General features: G+C 44.6%; 1 protein-coding gene across 3 annotated transcripts; it reads left to right on the top strand.

Moving 5' to 3' along the window:
- Positions 1–7,039: 7,039 nt before the first annotated feature.
- On the top strand, positions 7,040–10,225 carry LOC148320816 (uncharacterized). Of its 3 annotated transcripts, XM_088318508.1 has the most exons (6): positions 7,040–7,251; positions 7,510–7,590; positions 7,671–8,119; positions 9,291–9,363; positions 9,444–9,563; positions 9,646–10,225. In XM_088318508.1, exons 1-6 carry the CDS (start codon positions 7,154–7,156, stop codon positions 10,067–10,069), a joined length of 1,245 nt encoding a protein of 414 aa, XP_088174634.1. In that variant the 5' UTR covers positions 7,040–7,153; the 3' UTR covers positions 10,070–10,225. The 3 variants fall into 3 exon arrangements, with proteins under 3 accessions (XP_088174634.1, XP_088174635.1, XP_088174636.1); XM_088318509.1 differs by lacking the exon at positions 7,510–7,590; XM_088318510.1 differs by lacking the exon at positions 7,510–7,590 and having other exon boundaries at positions 7,084–7,251; positions 7,642–8,119.
- The last annotated feature ends 1,589 nt before the right edge of the window (positions 10,226–11,814 follow it).

The raw sequence follows: 11,814 nt of genomic DNA, 5'->3' as shown, positions 1-11,814 counted from the left end.
CTCAAAGAGGACGGGACGGTGGCGGCTGGGTCCGCGTTTAAGAACTGTAACATGGACCTGAGCGACGGAAGGAACATCTGCCGAATGGTCCTTTTTGAAGCTCTGGCCTCTGAGGTTTCTGAGGGCCAGAGCTTCCTGATAAAAAAATCTGCTGTTGGGAGGGATGAGCGGGTCCTCCTCTCCCGCCCGGACACCGAATTATTCCGGTGTGCCTATGTCACGGTGTCCGGGGAGTTGGGGGAGGAGGCCGCCCGCCTCATCCATCCGATTGCCAGGACAGTCCACATCCGGGACGTTCCCCAGGAGGACGGGGTCCTGGTAAACATCGAAGGCGTCATCACTGAAGTAATGTATCACACTCGCACCGTCTCAGCGTGTGCGTGATAAAATTGTTTAATCCTTTTGTTTCTCCCTTAGATCCGAGCCATCAGGATGGTGAGGGTGCGAGGCCAGCTCGTGCCCATGGGCGTCATCCTCCTCCAAAAAGTGAATATTTTGCGTTTTACCTCAACTATTATAATCTAAATATGCTGCAGCGGGCAATTCTCATTGTACGTTTTGTATTCCAGGACGGGGCGTCGGCAAAGGTGGTGCGTTGGAGGGAGGCGAATCTCTTGGTCGTTTACGTGGGCCAAAGGGTGAAGGTGACCCACCTTGTGGGCAAGCCTTCACCCTATGGCTTCTCCCTCCAAACGACCAACTCCACCGAGATCAAAGTAAGTAGGCCGGCTAATACAAAATGTGTAGAAAAAAATCAACTAGATTGAAATATTTCCATTGACAGACTTTAATATCTATTCACCACCCGTTTTCTGAATTTCGTAATTTTACGTTGGAAAGGTGAACCGTGATTACCTGAACACCTGTTATTTTCAGTCGACAGCGAGTGTCAAACGGGCACGTTTGTGTTGCTCTCGGGTGTGATAGTAGAAGTCATGAAAATAAAACTGTTCATCCTACGTCTGTTCATAAAGTGTTCTTTTACACAGGAATTGGAAGATACCCCCTTCCTGGTGGTGGGCTACAGACTTCGGGGGGACCTGGTGGAAGTCATAGACGGGGACGACAATACAAGATCACTCCCTCTCGCCACCTGGAGGGAGCAATTCCCCGAGGACCCCCTCATCTCCCAAGAGGGATTTTTTTTGTAATTACAGTGGAACCTCGGTTCTCGACCATAATCCGTTCCTGAACCCTGTTCGAAAAGCGAATTGTTCGAACACCGAAACCATTCCTTTGCTGCTTGCACTGACTTTCTTTGGAGGCATGATTAGGGGCTAAAACACTTCGTACACCGATATAAAACGCGAGAGCAAAACGCAGCACGTCCGCACGCGACAACAGTTGGTCATAAAGAGAGAAAGAGAGCGATCTACACCCGTACGCCGCTCAGCCCCCACCCTCGCGTGCGCACTCACGCGTCATACCGGCGTTCGAACTCCGAGGTTTGTTCAAACTGCGAAGCAAGAATTTCTCTTTTTTTTTTGTTCGAACTCCGATTTGTTCGACCTCAGAGTCGTTCGAGAACCGAGGTTCCACTGTATTTATTTAATGCTTAAAAAAATAAAACTTTTTATTTCCATATTGTGTCTTAACTTGATTTCTTTATTTAATCTGGTTTAACAAGATTCAGCATGCACACGCATACTCATCACCCCGTTCATACTCACTCCTTCCACGGATACACGCGCGTGGGGGCGGTCCCACGCAACGCACACGCACGCTAACCACTTGCACACCATTTCCTTTTATCCCGCATGCTACTCCTTCCACATTTTTCTTCGGATTCTCACCGTTCCAACTTCTCCAATCGCTTCCAAAAAACAACGCCATGCGGGCTTCTTTTCCATTTCCATTTAGTGTTATTCAACATCATTTACTATCATTCAACATCCTCCCACCTTCCATCATTCACAATCATTCCACATTCTCATTCAATTCTATTCTCTACGATTCAAACTCATTCAATTTCATTCTCTATGATTAAAAAATAATTCAATTTCATTCCACATGCTTCCACCCAGATGGCTTCAACTCCGGAGCCTTCACACGCGATTTCTCCAGAAATTGCATTCTCTAGTTTAATGTGTGTTGCAAATGGGAATGCCGAATTTTCATGACCTACACAAGTTCAACACATTTAAATAAGTCATAAATCTAGCATATGAGAATAGTAAACACAATCACATGTCTTCACTGTGCAAACTACTACTAGTTTCATTTGGTAAATGTATTTTGTTTAATAAATGCAGTGACAAACAATGTCAGGGTTTTGGTATGGAGGTTGAGTGAGAGGAGGACCCAGATACAGTGAAGTGAGGCAGGAGTAACTTCATGGAAATTAAAGGTAAAGAAAACAAAGCACACAAGGCATGGGGAAAAAACTAAAATATCAAACGTATAAAACAACAGGGATTTAAAAAAAACACAAGGACTAGGACTCGTCTTATTTCGACAAGGCGCGACAGGCAGGACAACTAACTGGGACACTGAACCAAAGAGAACTGAAAGCAAACAAGGAACTATGTACAAACAAAGTAACGAGACAACAAGAAACACCTGGACAAGACACAAAGGGTTGGAGGGAGCTGATTGCTTCACACAAGGGAATGGGGCTCCAAGCACAGCTGGACACAATCAGGTTTAACAAGAGACACACACCAAACACAAGGAAAAATATTAAACTAAATACTAAATACGGTTCCGGCGCGGCTTCCGGTTCCGGCGCCGCGCGAGTGGCTGCCTGTTTACAGCAGCGTGGCTCACTATTGAGCCTTTTTCGTGTGTTTTTTCCCTTTACCCTTTTTTATTTTATTTTTACCTCACCTCAGCAATGGACATCCAACTTGCGGTGGTTTTACTGCTGTTGGGGGCTGTTTTTTGCGCGATCGTGTCCGGAGACGAAACTCGGAGCTACGGATCGATCGTGTACACAAGAGATCAGCTGTTAGCACTCCGTGCTAACCCCGCGTGGGCTCCCGGAGCGAGACCCGATATTTCCCGCGAGCTGAGGAGGAAGAGACGGGGATGTCGTGCGGGGGCTAGACGCCAGGCAAGGAGGAGACGATATCACCCCGTCCTCCCGTCCGTTATTATGAGGAATGTTCGATCCCTCCCCAACAAAATGGACGAGCTAACAGCGCTAACCCGGCACGAGAGGATTGTCCGGGAGGCTAGCTTGCTGGTGTTCACGGAGTCGTGGCTAACAGAGCTAACGCCGGACGCCGTCGTGGAATTGGACGGCTTCCAAATACTACGCGCGGACAGGACACTGGAGAGCGGTAAGAGAAAAGGGGGAGGGCTGGCTGTGTTTGTTAATGATAGATGGTGTAACCCTGGGTATATAACTGTTAAGGATCAACTTTGCAGTCGGGACATTGAGATGATAGCTGTTAGCATGCGTCCGGTCTATTTACCGCGAGAGTTCAGTCATGTGATCGCGGTGGCGGCGTACGTGCCTCCCTCTGCTAACGGTGAGACAGCCTGTGATGTACTGAATGCAGCTGTGAGCAGGCTACAAACACAGCACCCAAATGCCTTGTTCCTTATCTCTGGTGACTTCAATCATGCTTCTCCTTCCTCCTCTCTGCCTTCATTCACACAATATGTAACATGCCAAACCAGAGACAATAAAATATTGGACCTCTTCTATGCCAACACCAAGGAGGCGTACACGTCACTGCCCCTCCCCCCGCTGGGCAAAGCTGACCACAACTTGGTTGCTCTCCTGCCTGTGTACAAACCTCTCATCCGCAGGCAGCCAGCTGTGACACGCACAGTTCAGCGATGGTCCGGAGAAGCCGAGGAGGCCTTGAAGGACTGTTTCAACACAACTGTGTGGGAGGTATTCAGCGAAGCTCACGGTGAGGACATTAATGGTCTAACAGACACAGTTACAGACTATATTAACTTCTGCATGGAGAACACCATTCCCACCAGGACTGTAAGATGTTTCTCCAACAACAAACCCTGGATCACACCGGACATTAAAGCTCTCCTGAAGGAGAAAAAGCGGGCTTTTGTTTCAGGCGACAAGGACGAGCTGAAGAGAGTGCAGCGTCAGCTGAGAAGGAGGATCCGAGAGGGGAAAAAGTCCTACAGGATGCGGATGGAAGAACAACTGCAGCGGAACAATGCCAGGGATGTCTGGAGGGGCCTGAAGACCATCTCAGGCCACGGACAAGCAGGTAAGACCCAGAAGGGGGGGGGGCTTCAGTGGGCAAATGAGTTGAACCTATTTTTCAATAGGTTTGATCAAATGTCTGACCCCGCTCAGGCTTCCCTGATGCAGCCCCCACCCACCCCTCCTGCCACTGCGAACAAGACCCTCTCTCCCCCTCTCTCGCCCCTCTCTCTCTCCACAGGCTCCAGTTCCCAGCCTCATCAGACAACCACCACATCCTCCTGCTCAGCCTTGTTCCTCACAACATCTCAGGTGAAGAACCAGCTGAGGAAGATGAAGGCGAGGAAGGCGGCAGGCCCAGATGGGATCAGCTCCCAGCTCCTCAAGCTGTGTGGAATCGTCCAGCACATGTTCAACCTGAGCTTGAAGCTGGGCAGAGTCCCCCAGCTGTGGAAAACATCCTGCCTGGTTCCGGTTCCAAAGACACCCCATCCGAAGGAGCTCAACAACTTCAGACCAGTGGCGCTGACGTCTCATCTGATGAAGACCCTGGAGAGACTGGTCCTCGTCCATCTGCGCCCCCTGGTCAGCTCCTCAATGGACCCACTCCAGTTTGCATACCAGCCTGGCATCAGTGTGGATGATGCCATCATCTACCTGCTCCACACTTCACTCTTCCACCTGGAGAAGGCGGGGGGCACGGTGAGGATCATGTTCTTTGATTTCTCAAGTGCTTTCAACACCATCCAGCCCGCCTTATTGGGAGACAAGCTGGAGCAGGCGGGAGTGGCCCACCACCTCATCACATGGATTCACGACTACCTCACAAACCGGCCACAGTACGTGAGAACACAGGACTGTGTGTCTGACGTGCTCCTCTGCAGCACGGGAGCGCCGCAGGGAACTGTGCTGGCTCCCTTCCTGTTCACCCTCTACACCTCGGACTACAAATACAATTCCACAACCTGTCACCTGCAGAAGTTCTCTGATGACTCTGCGATTGTCGGCCTCATCACTGACAATGACGATCGGGAGTACAGAGGGGTTACGCAGGGGTTCGTGGACTGGTGTCAGCAGAACCGCCTCCAAATCAACGCTGGGAAATCCAAAGAGCTGGTGGTGGATTTCCGCAAGCGTCGGCACTCTCCACCTGCACCAGTGAATATCCAGGGAACAGACGTTGAGAGGGTCTCAACTTACAAGTATCTGGGTGTTCATCTGAACAATAAACTGGACTGGAGCGACAACACAGATGCTCTCTATAGGAAGGGTCAGAGCAGACTCTTCCTACTCAGAAGGCTGAGGTCCTTTGGCGTTCGGGGAACACTCCTCAGGAACTTCTATGACTCGGTGGTTTCACCGGTCATCTTCTATGGAGTGGTCTCCTGGGCAGGAGGCATCTCTGGCCGGGACAAAAAGAGACTGAACAAACTAGTGAGGAGGGCCAGCTCTGTCCTGGGCTGCTCCCTGGACTCTGTGGACTCAGTGGGGGGCAGGAGGATGACGGCAAAACTGTCATCAATGCTGGACAAACCAGCCCACCCACTCAATGACACTCTGAGAACTCTTTACAGCTCCTTCAGTGACAGACTTTTACACCCTCGCTGTACCAAAGAGAGATTTCGCCGCTCCTTCCTGCCGACTGCTGTCAGACTTTTTAACAAGAACATTGGGTCAGGCCTACAAACAGGAGGGCATTAGTGCAACTGTGCAGTCCTAGGATGCAATATTAACTACTACTGTACTTTCAGCCAAGGGTGTACTTAAACATCGACCAATGATGTATTTTGTTTACCATTACAGTATTCTTATTACAATACTTCTATCACTGTAGTATTTCTACCACTGCAGGATGTTCATTATTACAGTACTTTTATCATTGCAGTACTTTTATAATTACTGTATTTCCTATCATTGCAGTACTTTTACTATTACAATACTTTCATCATTGCAGTATTTTTCTATCGTTGCAGTACTTTTACTTTTACAGTACTTTTATCATTGCAGTACTTTTACCATTACAGTACTTTTATCATTGCAGTATTTTTCTATCGTTGCAGTACTTTTACTATTACAGTACTTTTATCATTGCAGTACTTTTACCATTACAGTACTTTTGTCATTGCAGTATTTTCTATCATTGCAGTACTTTCCTGTCATTTCAGTACTCTCACCATTACAGTACTTTTATCATTGTAATATCTTTATCATTGCAGTATTTTCAATCATTCAGTAGTTTTTATCATTACAGTGTTTCCCCCTCTGTATAATGGACAAGCATTAGGAGTGTTTCCTTACACTTATATACGTTTATACTGTGTATATTTGCATGCTTTTTATGAATGTCTGCTGCTAATGTTATACATTAACGGCTACATTACGCCGCCGACTCTGTGTGATCTATATCTTTGCTGCTGTAACACTTCAAATTTCCCCATTGTGGGACTAATAAAGGACATCTTTATCTTTATCTTTATATATATATACACATCTATCTATATATATCATCAAAACGTATTTAGCTTTTTTCCCAGTTTTAATGCTGATATCAGTGCACAGAACAATGCATATAAATGTATCATTAAAACATACTTAGCTTTTTTTTTAGTTTTCACCCTCATCAGTGTATTTGCCAAATTACGAGTGTCAAATGGGAATAACAGCTAACTAGCTAGCAAGAGTTAAACATTTTCAATCGTTTTGCACTGTTATTTGACTATCTGATGCATTTTATTCGATAGTTAAATCAGTTTGTACAAGTTATACTTACAATGAAATAAACCTTGAAAAAAGTTAGCTGGTTGGTTTGAAAACGGACCAAAAAGAGTAGACGAATACTGCAAATTGTTGAATTATTTATGTGACGTAATAGAGGGATTAGATTTACCACAAGGGGGCGCTGTTTACTAATGTCAGCTCGATGTGGCGCAGACGAAGAAGAAAGAAGGACGTCTGATTGAGGCACAGTTTGAAAACAGGAATGGACATTTCTTATGAGAAACAAGCAAGTTGTCTAATCTATGTCGCATAATGTTAAAAAACACGCGCTTAGTTTCACATTCATCGCTTGTTGTCGAGTCCAGCTTGAAAGTGCCAACACGGGGAGGCTGTGAGTCGTCTGAGATTAAGTAAATTGAACGTTACTTCTTCATGTTCTTGGTTTTGATGGAGTGCGTCTGTGCGGACGCTACTTGTCTTTCGTCACCTACATTTTAGAATATTTTAAATGTCAGCCGTTGACAAGCCAAGATACATAAAATGTGAATTGAACTTCTGGATGACAAATGTTTGAAACAATACAGTCGTAAATGTCAAAAGAAGCTGTTTTCATTTCACCTCGCCTACTTCATTTGGCTGTAAGTTTTTTTTTTTACCCAATTGAACAGAGCATCAGGTAGCACCAAATATGAATCAGATCGCTTTGAATCATACAGCAAATCAAAACAACTGAATGTTTCCCTTCACAGGTGAGGTCTGACTTGAAATGTTGATTATACATATTGTGGCTTCATTGACAGATACAACTCTTATGCTGACTTGGTTGCAGCAATTTTGTGTACAGCCTGAATTGGAGAGTCACCATGAAGAGGAGACGCTCTTCCAAGTTGAAAACCGCTAAAAAGAAGCTTGACCAAAGTCCCAAACCGAGTGAAGAAGTTGTCCAACGCCGGATTCAGCCAAAGAGGAGGAGGCGGATGAAATTTGATGACAGCAACATCAATAATGAGGATGAGCATGAGCATGTTGGTGACATTGATGTCATCAACAGACATGTGGAGGAAGACCCTGAAGAGGGTTGTAGTGTACAAGTTGTTGATCAAGGATTAGATTATCCAACTGAGCAGTGTGGCTCAAGCACTGCTCCTTCCTCTCTGGCTTTCACGGCTCCCAACAAAAAAACAAGACCTCCAACAGGCCTATGCCCCTCCTGTCAGAAGGTCTACCAGAGGGCAAAGAGATTGAAAACTCCCATCAAAGATAAACTCTTGGATAATGGTAAGTGTACCTGGGGTTATTTATTGCGGGGTATGATATAGAGACAGGACCTGACATAAACACCTGTCATCCCTCCAAATATGTGCGAATTTCAACAGTAGAGAATAACGCCATCACTTCCACCTGACTCACTGTAGTTTTATATTCGGACAGACACCTATACACGAAAAAAAAAGTTTATGATTTGAAACATGCTTTTATTCTAAGTGATGCAACATTACAGTGACAGTCTTTACGCTTGTGACGAAACACACAGACCATTTACGTGCAAGTTAAACCATCTCATGTGACCTAGCCAATGGGAATACGCTCATTTCCCAAAACATTGGTGCCCCTTCGCTTCTGTCGGATGATACAGTACATCTTCCGGACAATTGTAGCAATTACAAATTATTTTGTTTGCATTGGCACAACACGAAAAAAATAAGAAAAAAGCCAAATCTGATCATCCCACACTGACCTCCAAAAATGGACAAAATTATTGTCAATGCATCCAAATGTAAGAAATAACTTTATTGCAGGCAGTACAGTTACCGTACTCAGAGGTTGTGGGATCGATTCCGGAAGTGCACAACTAAAAAAGCCAGGGTGGAGTTTACCAACGCTTCCCTTGAGAAGCCCAAATCTTTTCAGGATGTTCTGTGGACAGATGAGTCCAAAAAAGAGCTTTTTGGAAAGGTAAAACACTGCTGTGGTTACCGAAAACTAAATTAGGACTTCAATGAAAAGAACATGGTGCCTCCGTTCAAACATGGTGGAGGTTCACTGATGTTTTGGGGTACAGGATGCCTTGACTGTGTGAATTGTATCATGATATCTGAAATCTACCATGTCAATTTTGGGGCACAAGATGGGGCCTGGTATCAGAAAGCTGAGTCTCTGTCAGAGGTTGTGTGTCTTGCAGCAAGACAATGACCCAAAGCACACTTGATAAAGAATCCAAAAGGCTTGAGAAAATACCCCGAAAGTTTGGAATGAGTCCAGATATGAATCTCATTGAACACCTGTGAGAGGTGTGAATATGTTATTTGACAGACGCACAGGGGAGTCAATGTTTTTGCCCATGATTTATTTCCGGTTCAGTTGTGCCTTCCTCAGGCAAATAAATACCATGTGCCCATCATAATTAAAGATGCAAGTTTACCATTTTTTTTTGTGGTTTGTATTTCAGATCCCACCTCCTTAACGTGCGACCAGTGGGTCCTGCTGAAAAAGTGGAGGCCCAGTAGGCTACCTCACTCAGGGTAAGTAAAAGCTTTGGTGGAATGCTGAAAGTGGCCTGTGAGCAATGTGTAAATGAAGACACTTGATTTTGTTTTGTCAGGGAGCTGTCCCGCAGCGTGCGCCTGGTTCGCGCACATTTGAAGGGGAAGAAAAAAGCAAAGAAGAAAAATCTGGATGGGCCTAAACACTCGTGCACAAGGCTGCATATCTTCCTTCAGAGGTATTGCACTCAAACTCAGTATGCACATATCCTAAAAAAAAAAAATGGACTTGTTGTCTGTAACATGTAATGTTTGTGTCAGGAACCTCAAGCGGCCTCGCAAAGTACCAGAAAGAAAGGAAAGAAAAAAAACCCAGAACCCTCGCAAAGTGCCAGCAAGAAAGGAAGGGAAAAGAAACCAGAACAAGAGGGCACAAGATAATTTCCAGGGTTCTCAAATCGCCAAGCAGAAGCATCGCCGTGGCAACATCCCCCTGCAAGATGACAGTGACAACTCCCACGATATGAGCAGTTTTGACTCCACTAGTGCGGGTTTTAATGATGAGGCATTTCACAGTGGAGAAAGCATCTCAAATGTGACCTCTCTTCCCTCTACTTTCACCTCGGAAACCACCCAGCTCGGGGCCACCCCACCCAAGCCCAAAGCACAAAGGAAAAAGACGGGGTTCCGAGACTTGCTCGCCCAGTTACGTGGCAACAGCAGCATGATTGTCAAAGACACCTAAGAGACACTTGCAGTGTCACATTGTTAAATTTATTTGTACAGTGTTTAAGGAAGTACAAGTTTATTCATGTTTTCATAGTGATGTAAAAATGATGTTAAAAGTTTCGTCAACACTTTTTCAGAATACATATTTCTAAATTAAAATTCCAGTTCCAAAGGGGTGTATTTTTTTTAGTTGGTGCCACAAGTAGCGGAAATTCCTTCAACAAAGACTGGAGGGTTTCAGTGAGCCAGGCTTAAAGTCCATTCGCATTATGTGTAAAGATGGGAATAGTAGTTGATTGACATGTTGGTTTTGGGGAATTGTGTGGAATGGCTTTTGAAAGAATCAGGTCTGAAGTCATATGAGCGAAATATGGACAAAATAGCATGCACTGCAAAAACCGTGCTTGAAAACAAGGAGAGAAAAAAATTGTGGAATAAGATGTATTACTTAACTGAAACTAAATCTATCAAGAGGACACATTTGACTTCATTGCAAGCTTTCTTACATAACTTTCAACAAGCCTTAAAAAAACCTTGTTCTGGTTTTGTGGGTGGGGGGGGGTAAAGATAAATTCCAAACTTTTTCCACTTATACAGCTTGTGCAACACAAGTGGGTAAAATATTTCTTCACAAGGTGAAGTCAAATTAAACAATTGAGATCATGCACATGTTCTTCTAACTGAGGATGAGTTTGGTTTCAGAATGAGCCTCCCAACATTCACACTCATCAGTCAGCACACACCTGACACCATTTAAAGTGCCTCTGATTAACCCCAAATGAAGGTAAGATGTTCTAGTAGGCTTTTCCTGACATTTTATTCTTTTTTTTTGTCGAAACTGGCATTTGGAACGTTTCACAATTGCCGCCACTTTGAAGAAAGCCAGTTCCAGGTGAAAAAAAAGCAGCCTCTAAGTGTGTTGCTGTCACCATTATGCGTCACTGTCGATGTGGTGTTCTTTTGATGTTGAGCAATCTTGTGTTTGTGCCAAACAAATATGACATGGCCTGAGAGTTCAACTTTTCAGACCATCGGACCAAAACCTTTTCCTCCCACATGTAATTGGGAAATTTGTTGTTTGCAAAATGAAGCTGGGCTTGCATGAATTTTTCTGGAAGGTCCAGTTCTTGGTGATGTCCCTATATGGGTTTTTTCTGCACTTGATGGTGACCGCCTTCGCTGCATTTTTATTTATCCATCCGTCCATTATGCAAACCGCTTATCCAATGCCTTGGAAATTCTTTTGTACCCTCTTCTGATCGATGCCTTTAAAAAAAAATATGCTCTCCGCAAACCTTGAATTGAGCTGCAAAATGTGACCAAAGAAATATCAGGAAAACCTACTAAAGCATCAGAACTTCATTTGGGGTTTATCCAAGGCACTTTTAATTGTGGGAGGTCGTCTGTTGACTCCTATTTAGTATAAATGTGATTAGTTAACTGTGAACGCGCCCCGTGATCAGAGAGCTTGTGCAACCACATCTCATCTTTTTTTTTTTTTTACTTCCCTTCTTTAATTTCACAAAACCCTGACATTTGAACTGGGGTGTGTAACATTTTTAAATCGACTCCACCTATCTAAATATTTTCCTCACTTTATAATCGCTTTGCACGCAGAAACAAAGCTTATTTTACCTTGATTTGCCAGATTTAATATCACTTAATCTCGATTTGAGTTGGTTTGCAGTGCTATGGGATATTAGGACAAATTCATGCAGGCATCTGATAGGCACAGGTCTTCAGGGCAGAACTATTATTCGA

The sequence above is a fragment of the Idiotropiscis lumnitzeri genome, chromosome 16 (genome assembly GCF_059441095.1).
Source record: "Idiotropiscis lumnitzeri isolate Australia: NSW breed Sydney's pygmy pipehorse chromosome 16, RoL_Ilum_1.0, whole genome shotgun sequence".
NCBI lineage: Eukaryota > Metazoa > Chordata > Actinopteri > Syngnathiformes > Syngnathidae > Idiotropiscis > Idiotropiscis lumnitzeri.
The sequence above is the reverse complement of the archived record's forward strand: the minus strand, read 5'-3'. Positions and strand labels throughout refer to the sequence as shown.

Bases quoted from the DNA above. Each gene is read 5' to 3' on its own strand.
- LOC148320816 (XM_088318508.1), top strand. From the start codon at position 7,154: ATGTTAAAAAACACGCGCTTAGTTTCACATTCATCGCTTGTTGTCGAG. The intron at 7,252-7,509 runs GTAAATTGAACG...CCAATTGAACAG, and splicing joins TGTGAGTCGTCTGAGATTAA to AGCATCAGGTAGCACCAAAT. The intron at 9,364-9,443 runs GTAAGTAAAAGC...TTGTTTTGTCAG, and splicing joins AGTAGGCTACCTCACTCAGG to GGAGCTGTCCCGCAGCGTGC.